The sequence below is a fragment of the Chiloscyllium punctatum genome, chromosome 1, assembly GCF_047496795.1.
Source record: "Chiloscyllium punctatum isolate Juve2018m chromosome 1, sChiPun1.3, whole genome shotgun sequence".
Taxonomy (NCBI): Eukaryota; Metazoa; Chordata; class Chondrichthyes; order Orectolobiformes; family Hemiscylliidae; genus Chiloscyllium; species Chiloscyllium punctatum.
In genome coordinates, this window is record NC_092739.1 from 156,260,264 (window position 1) to 156,274,567 (window position 14,304).

A 14,304-nucleotide genomic window follows, 5' to 3' on the forward strand; every position below is an offset into this window, starting at 1 on the left:
TATCATGAAACACATTTGGTTTATTAATATTATAGAATCTCAGAGTCTCTACAGTGCAGATAGAGGTCATTCAGCCTATCAAGTCTGCAATGATCCTCCAAACAGCATCCCATTCAGACCTGTAACCTGGCACTTCCCATGGTCAATCCACCCAACCTTTAGACTGGGCGGGGAAAAGAAACCAGAACACCTGGGGGAAACCCACGAAGACAAGGGGAGTACGTGTAAAATCCACACAGTTACCCGAGGCTGGAATCAAACACGGGTCCCTGGTGCTGTGAGGCTAGCTATTGTGGCACCTTTTCTTTAGGGAAGAAAATCAGCCATCTTTACCTGGCCTGGCTGACATGTAACCCCACACTCTCAGTATACAGTTGAGTCTTAACTACACTCTGGGCAATTAATGTTATGTAGCCAGCGATGCATATAACCCATGACTGCATAAAAACAGGAACTGCACCAAACAGAAGTGAGAAACATAATGTGTGTCTGGATCTGTGAATGGAATCTCATAAACTGAGTGCTTGCCATCACTAACCTACATGTTTTTGATAGAAAGATTTAGAACAATAAAACAGCCCAAAATATCTCAGCTAGTGAAAACAAAGGGTCAGATAAAATCAAATTAGTTAGGGAGCAATATAAACTGCTGTCATAGTAAAATGATCTTTCTGGCAGGTGTGGGAGGAAGTAGGTGAAGAGAGAAAAATATTTACGATTTATTTGAAATAATATTGCTGTCTCCATACTTACGTTGTTTGAATGCATTGTAGACATTGATGAGAGTAAAATGATCACCTTCAGGATGTAAAAGAATTCTCCTGCGAACAGCTGCAGCTTCCTCCAAGTGTTTGGGTGGTGCAACAAAACATGGGGATGCTGAAAGAAAGCAAATATTCAAGTCAGGAATGTCTTTGATGCTCTCTTGTAAAACGATCAAAAGTACAGAGCAACACTATGCAAATATTTGATGTATTTGCTATTACAGACCACTGGTAATCATGCTGGTTTGAGACCAGATAATTTTGTTTAAGTACTGTTACAATACAGAGTAGATTCTCCTGCTTAATTTAAAACCAGCAACACAGAAAAGATTTATCATGTGCAGTAATCTGTGAAAATTCGATAGGCCAATAACGAGTTAAAGTAAAAATTCATAAAGAAATAGAGTTAAGTATAACAGAGAATAATTAACCAATAACTATTTACAATTCCTTACTCTAATCTATTACCTTCCCTTCTATAATTCTAGTCTGATAAAATTCCCAATTTACAAAACAAAACTTCTTATTTCAAAACCAGGTAGCTTTCGTTTTCTCTGAATTCCAGTCTTCTTCTTCTCAGGGATTTCAGCTTCACAGGTCACTGATCGATAAAGGTACCTTTTAAGAGAGCGATTTTTCAGGCAGTCATTTTACATGCTGGGGCTTGGCAGTTTTCCCCTCAACTGTTCGATTTTCCTCAATCTCATACTCTCAAAGCATTGGATTGTGTCACTGGCTTTTAAGATTGGTCAATATACTCAATTCAAACTGGATTGGAGTTTGGTTTCTTTCGCGGTATAATTTAAACTAATTGGAATTTTTTTGTCGTTTCCAGGCAACCAGTTAATCAAGTTGTTTGACCAAGTGTTACACTTGGTTCTGTCAGGTAGATCTGTTGCTTTTAACTCTCTTGAAGGCACAGTACATCCATATCTTCATAACAGTACTGATGCCCAACTGCACCTTCTAATAGCAAATAAGCTTAGTTATTGGGTCAGGAAGTTTAACCAATGGCAGAGGTGCAATATTTTTTGAACCATTTCAATACGCAGCAGAAAGGTTCAAGCTAAAATGACTGGACAGTGGTAAATTCTTTTATAAAAAGAGAAAGGGCTGGAGAAACTCTGTAGGTCTGACAGCATCTGTCGAGAGTGAAACTAAATTAATGTTTTGATTCCAATGCAACATTTTGAATCTTCACCATCTGCTGTACTTTGCTTTCATTTTAGCAATTTATATAAAATCAGGCAGACTGCGATCCCTAGGAATTGTGCTAAAAGGGAGTCAGAATAGGTTGTAAGAAGATGACACAGTTGCAGCTGGTTCCTATTCCGGGAGCATCCTCCCTCTCTTTAAAATACGGAGTGCAGTACCTGGTTCGCACCAAAAGATGGACACTGTACATTTGCTCTGTTTGACACTTAATTCCAACAGGATCCAAATCAATCTTGTGAACTCTACCATCTAGAAGGTCAAGTATTACAGATCTATGCCAATAGCATCAACTCCAAATCACACATCATCCCAACATGTTGTCCTTTGTGGTCACCAAGTCAGAAGTCTGGAAGTCTCTTCCTAAGAGGCACTCCAAGTGTAGGCATACTGAGATTTAAAACGTATCCTCAACATCATTACCTTCCCAACAGCAGTAAGTAAATGCCGTATAAATAGCTTTTTCAAATGACATTTTCTGCACATTTCTGCTCTTAGAATATCCTTCCAACCAACCTCTCTTTTCCTCATGTTTGAAATTCTTATCAATTGTATGCCATCTAGCATTGCACAATGTGATGCACAGAGGTCATACATCAGTACTGACGTGACACTTTGCACTATCAATATCTACCTTGAAGCCCCAAATCATTTCAAATCTATCTTCTTAAGACGTTCACAAACCAAATGAGTTATCACATTTAGAATTTGCAGGGTAGCACTGTCAGTATCTTCTGCTCAAGGCTTGGATTAGATGGATTAGATGGTATCTCAGGAGGTGTAGACAGTGTCGAATAGTGCCATTATTAACAGACAGTGACCGAAGGGTCTGTTTCCATGCTGTACATCTCTATGACTCTATGTTAATTGCAATACTCTAAAATACAATATAATTGCTCACTAGAAAAAAATTAGAGGCCCATCTTAAACAAAGTTGTTCCCTCATGTCTGATTTTACTTCCTCTTCACTAATCCATCTATGAGAATGGACCAGGAACTATTACTCATTCATTCTGCACGTTTTGATCCATTCTTAAGCTTACTGGATTGGTGCTTCACGAGCCAAATCCGAAATGATCACCTTTTATGGAATATTCTGCACCTCTTACCAAAATGATAACCTCACACTTATCCACATTATATTCCATGTGGCCTGTTCTTGCCTGCTCACTTGACCTGTTTAAAACAGGGTTGCAGTCATATTCAAGGCCAAATACAACATCAAAGTTGTTAACAGTCTGCAGCTGAAGCTGAACCATACAAAAAGGACAACACTGTAGCAGACTCCATTGTGGATTGTGACTATGAAAAGAAAAGAAAGTTAATCTTTAACACAAATCTCCCCTGCCTTAATGACAATGTAGCGGCCTGCAGGTGCCATCACCCTAATGCGTAACCTGCAGGAGGTCAAGAGAGGAGATTACAATCGCTGAATTTATAAAAGTCTTACCCCTCTTTGATGGTTTGCTATTCGTTTGCAAGAGATCTCTCCTGCGAACACCACAGGCTTACAACTTAAATAAAATTACAGCTCAGTTGAACTTTCTGGGGTACTTAGGCAATAAAGAGATTGCTCTCCAGAAAGGAATCCTGTCCAAAAACCTGGTAGCTCACAGAATTAAAAAGTACAGTCCCATCACATTGCTTTCTAACATTTCCTAGATAATAGTTCTCAAACACAGAACATAGAACAGTACAGCACAGCAACAAGCCCTTCGGCCAACCATCTCAGTGCCGACCATGATGTCACGTATCCCTCTATCCCCTGCCTGATGACGCATTGAAATGCCTCTTAAACATTGATACTCTATCTGCTTTTACCACCTGCCTGGCAGCATATATCAAGCACTACTACCTTCTAACATTACCTACTTCAAATGATCCCCTTCTCACCTTAAACCCATGCCCCATAGTATTGTACATTTCTACCTTGAGGAAAATATCTCTGAATATTCACCCTATCAATGCCTTCCATAATTTTATACACTTCTATCAGGTTGTGCCTCAGCCTCCAATGCTTGAGTGAAAACAATCTAAATTTGTCCAACTTCTCCTTAACTGCTAATACACTCCAATCCAGGCAAATTCCTGGTAAACCTCTTTCGTACTCTCTCCAAAGCCTCCACATCCTTCCTACAGCGTGGCAACCAGAATTGCACACAGTAGTCCAATGTGGCCTAACTAAAGTCATCAACAGCTGCAATATGACTTGCCAACCTTTCTACTCAATGCCCTGAATGAAGGCAAGCATGCCACCTAATGCACTTGTGGCGCCATTTTCAGGAGGCTATGGATTTGGAACCTAAGATCCCTCTGTACATCAACGCTAAGAGTCCTGCCATCAACTGTATACTTTCCTCTTGCCTTTAACCTCCCAAAACGCATCACTACATGACTAACACCAGGGATGAGTGGGGCTAGCTGTCGCCACGGAGGGAAATTTGAGCCACAAGTCAGTTCCAGAAATGAAAGTTATTTCTTTGATACTTGTTATCTCTAGATTTTAAAGTCAGTGCACTACTGAACAGCTACTAAGTAGGCGGCTGAGGTAAGTGACTTGGAAATTCTGTTCCCTTTATGGTACATAAATCTCACAATCGGTGTGTAAGGGACAGTTGTTCGGGTGGAAAAAGAGGAAGGAAATTGGTGCAAAACCCATTTCTGAGCAATTGGCCCTTTCCACCCTCGTGGAAAAGTCCTGGTAGGGGCCAACCCTTCGTGTTACAGTGAAAGAGGAGGGACCTGACTGGGCCTAAATAGCTGTAATCCAACAACTACTGAACTCAATTACCATGAGGAATGTGGAAAAGTTCATGTGGACAGTCTGGGTACAGTAAACAGAGAGAAAAACTGCTCCCACTGGCCAAAGGACAAAGAACACCAGAGCACACACAATGACTCAAAGGTCCTAATTCTGTTCCTATATTTTACATTCTTAGGGACTTAAAACAAATGGCAAAAATACCAGAAGGAACGTGAAGAAATACTGTTTTTATGCCAGAAGTGGTTTGGATCTGAAAGCACTGCTTGAGGATGAGAGAAACACATTCAATCACGGACTTCAAAACAGAAATTGTTTTGAACCGGAGAAAAAAAAACTGCCGGGTTATGGCAGAGGCAGGAGAATGGGAGTGGCTGACTTGCTCTCAAAATGAGCTGGTACAGTCACTACAGGAGGAAAGGCTTCCTTTCTAAAATGCAGGAGGTCTACTACACTGACCCAACTGAAAAACATGACAAGAGTTGCTACACACATTTTGCCCCATGACTGCCCACCCTCCCCTTACCCCAGTTCTGAAATACTGGAAACAAAAATAGAAAGTGCTGAAAAAGCTCAGCAAGTCTGGCAGCGTCTGTGGAGAGACATTCCAGTTAATGTTTCGAGTCGAGTGACCCTTCCTCAGAACTGGTCCTCGACTGAAATACTAGTCATGTCTCAGAAATTTATGCAGGAGTGTCGTTACAATGACATTGCAAACCTTGTCTGGGTTCCAAACTTTTGGGGCAAGGTTTTCTCTCTTTCCACAGTCTCTCTTTTGGCCAAACCCACTGCTGGAATATCTGGTATAACTGTGTTTTAACTGTACAAAATTCTGTGGCATCTGCAGATATTTTTTGTCTTAAATTTATTTCCTGTCCCCATAACAAAAAAGCAGAAACACCGATGAGGAAATATCTTAATAAATTCAACATTTACGATGACCCCTTGTTGCAGCTAGAGGTCATATGAGAGAACTCTCAGATATTTCTGCAGACCATAAAAGGTATTAGACATCCTGCCACACACACCACAAAAATAAATGACACTTTCTCATTAACATGCCCACCTTAAAACATAGGAAAATCTAAAAATATTTCACTTTGCACCAAAAAAAGATTAAAACCATGCCGTTATGCGCCAGCTCATCAAATAGGAAATGCACATTAACCACAATAACTGTTCCCTAAATACAGCTAATCATTATGGTTGGTCATCTCCCATTAACTTTGCTGTAAAATAATCAGCTTCAAATAGGTCTTCCGCGCTCTTGCTTTTTAAGGTGCATTGCATCCATGAACATCAGCTAAACTTTTCAAGACTTCAAAACTGTGAAATCTTCTCCCTTTTACAGAATTTCCTTCCCCTACAAGATAACGTCCTTTATAACGCTATCTTACCACCACTTAAAATGATGACAACCTGTTTCACCTCAATTTTTTTTTAAACTTGCCCTGGGAGGAGTCTTAAAGCTTCACTTTTAAGTGTTCTAAAAATATTAAAAATTGAGGCCACGTGGATATGATTTGGAGAAAAATACAAATTATAACAAACTTAAGGCCCCTTCACTCAAAAGTGATGAAAAGTTAGAAATAATTTATGATGGGTGTGGTGCTAGAGACTTGTGTTTGCTTTTTAATTGCCTTTGAGAAAGAATGGGGCAAGTGAAACAGGAGCCAAAGGCTGTGGAATCATATGAATGTCAACTCGAGGCAGGGAACAGAGCATGCACGCATAAGACCATTTGTAAGCACTGGAAACATGTACGAATGTTATGATGGCATCAATAAGTCAGGAATTTATTGTGCAGCACACCACAAAGCTGCAGCTTAGGTAGTACAATTTTGAACGTGCATTGCTGGAAAAGCACAGCAGGTCAGGTATCATCCGAGGAGCAGGAAAATCGACGTTTCGGGCCGAAGCTCTTCATCGGGAATAGTACAGCCCCTGACAGGAGCTTGCAGATTATGCCTCATGGATCACTTCTCTTTCAATACCGAACAGCACAGTGGCTGCAGAGAGTCAACTGGCAAGGCGGCTGAGGAGTGCGGCCCCATAGACACCATTGGGTAGGGGAAGGTCCGCTCTGTCAGCCTCCATGCCTGTCTTCTCCCTGCCTGGTGACATGCGTAGACAGATCCTGGCATAGTGACATCAATGGCACTTCCCGCAGCCTGCCATGGTCAGCTGCAGGCTGTGTCAAAAGGAAGAATAATTATCGATAACCATTCCAGAAGGTAAAAAGAAATAAAAGCAGAGGCTGAAATGTGTGACCTAGCATGAAAGGAGTGATGTAGGATGGAGGCACAAAAATGGTCAGTAACAAATGTATGAATTTTTATAATGAGTCATGTAAATGTCATTCCTGCCTCTATTGCTTTTAAAACACACTGCTCAAACGATTCATTGTTCTGAATGTACAATATGTATTTCTTTTTAAAATGACTGAGTATGCGTGTAGGTGCAGGAAAGAGATTTGGAAAAAACAGTCTTTTTTAAAATTCATTCATGTGATATGGGAGTTACTGGCCAGACCAGTACTTATTGCCCAGAGGGCAGTTAAATGTCAACCACATTGCTGTAGGTCTGGAGTCACATGAAGGTCAGACCAGGTAAGGATGGCAGCTTCCTTCCCTAAAGAACATTAATGAATTAGATTTTTTTCCCGACGACTGACAATGATCACCATAAGCTTCTTAATTCCAGATTTCAAATTCCACCCTCTGCCATGCTGGGATTCTAACTCAGGTCCTCAGAACATTACTTGGTTCTCTGGATTTGTAGTCCAGCGATAATGGCACGAAGCCATTGCCTCAAGAAATAAAAGCGGAGACTGAAATGTGTAACCTAGCACCAAAGGAGTAATGTAGGATGGAGGCATGAAAATGTTCAGTAAGGAATGTATGAATTTTTACAGTGAGTCATGTAAATGTCATTCCTGCCTCTACATTTTAAAAAAGCACCGCTCTGAATGTAGGACTTGTATTTAAAAAGTCAATGACTAAGTATGCTTGTAGGTGCAGGAGAGGAATTTGGAAAAACATAGGTTCTTTTTTAAAAAAAATTAATTCCTGGGATAATTGCAACCAGCATTTCTTGCCCAGAGGGTAGTTAAGTATCAACAACATTGCTGTGGATCTGGTAAGGATGGCAGTTTCCTACCCTGAAGGGCACTAATGAATCGGATGGGTTTTTCCGATGATTGACAATGACTTCATAGTTATCATTAGATTCTTAATTCCAGACTTTTTTTTAAAAATTGAATTCAAATTCCACCATCTGCTACAGCAGGATTTGAACCCAGGTCCCCAGAATATTACCTGGTTCTCTAGATTTGCAATCCAGCAATAATGCCACTGGGCCATTACCTCCCCTGCAGAAACTATCACTCCCTTTAACTCTCACTTCAGCTTGCACAACACTGACTGTTCTGAGGAAAGGTCACTTGACCCCAAATGTTAACTCTGATTTTTCTCCATTGATGCTGCCTGACCAATGATGAAGGGCTTTTGCCCGAAACGTCGATTTCGCTGCTCCTTGGATGCTGCCTGAACTGCTGTGCTCTTCCAGCACCACTAATCCAGAATGCTGCCTGATCTGCTGAGCTTTTCTAGCAATTTCTGTTTTTGCTTTTGCCTGCCACCACCCCTGCTTCACATCTCTGACCAGCTTCTGTAAATTCTAAAAACAACAACATTTAACTGCTTGAATTCTGTCTCATTAATTCATCGCTTCCATTCCTGATAATCTATTTTGGTTGATTTTTGAAAAATGAATTCAAGGCTATGTGTACTGACAGTCAATTAATGTCCATCCCTAATTTCCCTCTAGGTGTTGATGGTGAGCTACCTTCTTGAACTGCTGCAGACTGTGTGCGTAGGGTCATTCAAAGTACTGTTTGGAAGTGAGTCCCAGGACTTTGACCCAGTGACACTAAAGAATCTATTTCCAAGTCAGGATGGTTTATGCCTAGGAGGGGAACTTGCAAGTGTCCCTATGTATCTGCTACCCTTATCCTTCTTGGTGATAGCAAACACAGAGCTGCAAGATACTATTGGAGGAACCGTAGTTAGTTACTGCACTACATCATATAGACAGTACACAATGCTGCCACTGAGGGGCAGGAGTGGACATTTGCGAATGTGGTGCCAACCAAGGGGACTGTTTTGTTTCCGAATATTGCTGGACCTGCACTGATCCAGGTATGTGCAGTGTATTTCATTACGCTCCTGACTTGTGCTTTGTTAGTAGTATAAATGTAATGGGGAGACAGGTGGTGAAGAATTCTCACTTGTAGAATTCTCTGACCTGCTCTGATCAATATTGTATTTATAATTTGTTCATTCCTGTTTCATGATAATCCCTAGGAAGTTGATGGGGGATTCATTGATGGTATTGCTTTTGAATGCCAAAAGGGGATCGTTAATTATCTCTTGCTGCAGATGGTCATTGTCTGCAATGAACTTTTTGAGAATGTCACTTGCCACTTGTCAGCCAAAACAGAATGTTGTCCAGGCCTTGTAGGCATATGGACCCAAACAGCCTCAGTATGCGAGGAGTTGCAAATGGGTGGAATCTACAAATAGCAGCAAACATTTCTATTTCTGACCTTATGATGGAGTGTAGGTCATTGATGTACCTAGGACAGGACCCTGAGGAATTTGTGCAGAGATGTCCCGGAGCTAAGATGACTGACCTCCCGACAGCCACAATTGTTTTTCTTTGTGGTAGACATGACTTTGATCAGGACAGAGTGTTCCTCTGCAATTCTCACTAATGCAGTTCCGTTAGGATGCCTTGATGGGGGATTCACTTAGTTAATCGCTATCTGATGTCAAATTAACTATGAGAAGCAGTAAAGGAAGGAATAAGATTGTTGTGAGCGTTACTCTCTCTCCATGGATGCTGTCTGACTTGCTATGATCTGCAGCATTTGTTGTTTTCAGTACAGATTCCAGCATCTGCAACAATTTGCTCCCACAAGGTAAATGAGCTTACAGTGCAGTTTGAAATTGGCAGGTAAGATATTGTGGGTATCACAGAGATGTGGCTGCGAGAGGATCAGAGCTGGGGACGAAGTATCCAAGGAAATACATCCTATTGAAAGGACAGGTAGACGCGGGGGAGGGAATGGCAGGGTTGCCTTGTTCGTAAGAAATTAAATTAAATCAACAGCAAGAAGTGATATAGAGTTGGAAGGTGTACAATCTGGGTGAGTAGAGTGCAGCAATCCCAAAAGGGAGAAAAGACCCCAATGAGAGTTATATAAAGGTCAAAAGTGTAGCACTGGAAAAGCGCAGGAGGTCAGGAAGCATTCGAAGAGCAAGAGAGTCGACATTTCGGGCATAGGCTCTTCACTAGGAATCCACCGATTCCAAGAAAGTGGAATCCTGGTGAAGAGCTTATGCCCGAAACATCAACTGTCCTGCTCTACTGTCCTGCTCTCCGGATGCTGCCTGATCTGCTGTACTTTTTCAGCGACACACTTTTCGACTCTGATCTCCAGCATCTGCAGTCCTCACTTTCTCCTAGTTGACATATGCAGGCCTCCTAGTAGTAGTTACTACGTGAACTAGAAAGTAAATAAGATAGAAAAGACATGTAAGAAAGGTACTATTGCAATAATCATGGGTGACTTCAATATGTAGGTGGACTGGGAAGATCAAGTTGGTAGGAGATCCCAATAAAAGGATTCTGTGGAATGACTACGAGAAGGTTGTTTTTGGAGCAGCTTGTGGTACAGCCCACGAGGGAACAGACAACTGTGAATTTGGTGACGTACAAGGAGACAGACTTGATTAGGGAACTTCAAGTGAAGGAACCCCTGAAATGCTCCCCTGAGAGGGAGCATTTGGAATCAGATATCATGGTATTATGTAAAAACAACTATAAAGACATGAGGGAGGAGCTGGCCAGAGTTGATTGGATGGCAGGCCTCACAGAGAAGATGGTGGAGCAGTAATGGCAGAAGATTCTGGGATTCATTCGGAAGGCACAGCAGTGAGCCTCCGGTGAAACACTGGTGTTACGTTCCACTTTCTATTTATGTGTTTAGGTTTCCTTGTGTTGGTGATGTCATGATGACCCAAGAGCACAGTCTCAGTGTGAAGAGGTGATCTTTTAGAATGAAGATGGAGAAATCTCTTCAGCCAGAGGGTGATTGATTTGTGAAACTCATTGCTGCAGAAGGCTGTGGAGGCCAAGTCATCGAGTGTATTTAAGACATTGACAAATAGCTTGTTCTTAGTAAGGGGATCAAGGATGGGAGAATGTGGTGGTGAAACGTATCAGCTAGGATCATAGGGTAGAGCAGACTCGATAGACTGAACTGCCTAACTCTGCTCCTAAACCTTACGGTCTTAATGCGGTCACTCTTACCTCAACTCTAGAAATCAGCTCTTTTGTCCATATTTAGACTGTTGTGAGATCAGGAGCTGAGTAATTCTGCCAGAACCTGAAATGTGCAGCAGTAAGCAGATTATTCCTTTCCAAGTGCTGCTTGCGCTTTTTGAATGATGGAGAATATATTGATGAGAGAAAGTGAGGACTGCAGATGCTGGAGATCAGAGCTGAAAATGTGTTGCTGGAAAAGCGCAGCAGGTCAGGCAGCATCCAAGGAGCAGGAGAATCGACGTTTCGGGCATAAGCCCTTCTTCAGGAATGAGGAGGGTGTGCCAAGCAGGCTAAGATAAAAGGTAGGGAGGAGGGACTTGGGGGAGGGGCGTTGGGAATGCGATAGGTGGAAGGAAGTTAAGATGAGGGTGATAGGCTGGAGAGGGGTTGGGGGCGGAGAGGTCAGGAAGAAGATTGCAGGTTAGGAAGGTGGTGCTGAGTTCGAGGGTTGGAACTGAGACAAGGTGGGGGGGGGGGGGGGGGGGGGGGGGGGGGGGGGAAAGAGGGGAAATGAGGAACCTGGAGAAATCTGAGTTCATCCCTTGTGGGTGGAGGGATCCAAGGCGGAAGATGAGGTGCTCTTCCTCCCAGCCATTGTGTTGCATTGGTCTGGCAATGGAGGAGTCCAAGGACCTGCATGTCAGAGGAGATGACCTGGGGTGTATTGCTGGAAAAAGCGCAGCAGGTCAGGCAGCATCCAAGGAGCAGGAGAATCACATATTTTCAGCTCTGATCTCCAGCATCTGCAGTCCTCACTTTCGCCTAGTTGATTTTAACCTACTGCAAATCCTCTTACAAGGATGCCTTCCTTGAAGGAGCTCTCTTCTCCCTCTACAAGGATTTCAGCGAGTCCCTCCCTCACTGCACACCCCAGGTCATCTCCTCTGACATGCAGGTCCTTTGACTCCTCCATCGCCAGACCATAGCAACACGACGGCTGAGGAAGAGCGCCTCATCTTCCGCCTAGGAATCTTCCAATCACAAGGGATGAACTCAGATTTCTCCAGTTTCCTCATTTCCCGTACCCCCAACTTGTCTCAGTCCCAACCGTCAAACTCAGCACCACCTTCCTAACCTGCAATCTTCTTCCTGACCTCTCCGCCCCCAACTTCAACCTCCTTCCACCTATCGCATTCCCAACGCCCCTCCCCCAAGTCCCTCCTCCCTACCTTTTATCTTAGTCTGCTTGGTACACCTTCCTCATTCCTGAAGAAGGGCTCATGCCCGAAACGTTGATTCTCCTGCTCCTTGGATGCTGCCTGACCTGCTGCGCTTTTCCAGCAACACATTTTCAGATATATTGATGGGCTGGTAACTGGCTTGGTTGATTTGTTTTATGCGAGAGGACATACTTGGGTCATTTTGCACATTGTCAGGCAGATGACAGGAATGAAATGGAGCCAGAGGGAAAATAAAACAAAAGAGTAAGGAGACATGGAGCTGAAGAAATAAAACACAGAAATCCAGCTCTCAACTAGAGTACTGCATACACTTCAAGAAGGATATGAACATATTGAAGCAAGTATTTTAAGAGAATGGTTCCAGGGATGATAAAAATTCAGTTACACAGATTGATTAAGTTGGGACTGTTGTTCTCAGACAGGAGAAGGCTAAGAAGGGACTTAATACAAGTCATTAAAACAAGAAGGGTCTTCACAGAGGAATTAGATAAAAAATTGTTCCCACTTGTGGAAAGCATAGAGATGAGAAGGCAACATGTAGTTATTTCATCCCTTCAGTCTGTTCTGCCATTCAATGGAGAACATTATCTATAACATAACATTATGTAAAAGGAATGCTAAAGGGACCAACGTGACATGAGGAAACATGTTCTGCACAGGAAGCAGTTCTGATCTGGAATGTACTGCCTGGAAATGTGGTGGTGCAAGGTTAACTTAAGCATTCAAAACAACAATACATGATTATTTGAAAGGAAAGAATGTGCAGGGTGATGGCAGAAAACAGAAAATTGCAAAAAGTTTTAAAGCTTACTTGGAGAGCTGATACAAGTCATAAGGGATCAAATGGCCTCATCTGCCCCAGAACAACTCTGTCATTCTATGGTCAGCGTTCTATCTGTACTAGACTGGTTGTAGAGGTACAGGCTGGTTCTGAAGCACAAGTTTCTAGGGCAGCATAGTGGCTCAGTGGTTAGCACTGCTGCCTCACAGCATCAGGGACCAGGGTTCAATTCCACCACTAGACAAGTGTGTGTAAACATTACACATTTTCTCCATGTCTGCGTGAGTTTCCAGATGTGCAGGTTCGGTAGTTGGCCATGTCAAATTGCCCATAGTGTCCAGGGATATGCTGATAAGGTGATTAGCCATGGGGAAATGCAGGGTACAGAGATAGGATAGGGGTAGATCTGGGTGAGATGCTATTTAGATGGGTCAACGTGGACTCAATAAGCCGGTTCCACACAGCGATTCTAAGTCTTCCATTTTGAGCTGCTAGATCAGTTCCAATTTAGCACAATGATAGTGCCACACAACATGATGAAGGGTATTCTCACGTGAATGGCTTACTTCAGTCCTGGATTTGAAATTCTAGTCCTCAAAGCATTTCCTTGGCCTCAGCATCATCACATCTTCAACATCCCATAAAGCACCTTTTGAATCCATACTTATGTTCTTCTGGTCCTCTTCACCTTCTGTCATAGCACCACCTGCCAAAGCTCTATTTTGTGAGATTCCATTCATAAACCAGTGCCTTTTCCGATACCATCTTAAAAATTTTGAGCCAGTCATTTATCTCTTCTAAGCTACATAATCAATTATTCACTCCTTTGATTATTTTTCTACCTATTTTCTCTTTCCTTATGTAAACAGAGGTAAATAGATTCTTAATTTCCAAGGGGATGAAAGATTAATCAGGAATATTCAGGAATGTAGAGTTTAGGTTAAAATGAGATCAGCCATGACTTTATTCTTGCTTGTACATAAAGCACCTTTCTTCATGAAACGTACCATATGTGCAAATTGCTGTTTGTAAAAGATAGTTTAACCTGTATCGTAATAAGGATAAATTTCAAATGGTAGAAGTGAAAGTTAATAGAGAAAATACTTCAATGGCTTAAAGGACATATTCAGTGAGTTATCTCACAGTAGTGATTCATCGGAGACAGAATATATTGTCCTTAAACACTGAGATGAAAGGATGTTTCATTACGGAGTT

The 14,304-nt window shown here is 42.2% G+C and overlaps 1 protein-coding gene across 5 annotated transcripts in view; it reads right to left on the reverse strand.

Annotated features, from left to right (window-relative positions):
* LOC140481329 (putative pre-mRNA-splicing factor ATP-dependent RNA helicase DHX32) overlaps positions 1 to 14,304 on the reverse strand; it is a 129,399-nt gene that overhangs the window by 11,415 nt on the left and 103,680 nt on the right. For all 5 annotated transcript variants that reach the window (XM_072577358.1, XM_072577329.1, XM_072577337.1 and 2 more), the window contains one exon: positions 754 to 879. In XM_072577358.1, coding sequence (XP_072433459.1) covers positions 754 to 879 — 126 coding nt within the window. The remainder of the gene's footprint in view (positions 1 to 753; positions 880 to 14,304) is intronic.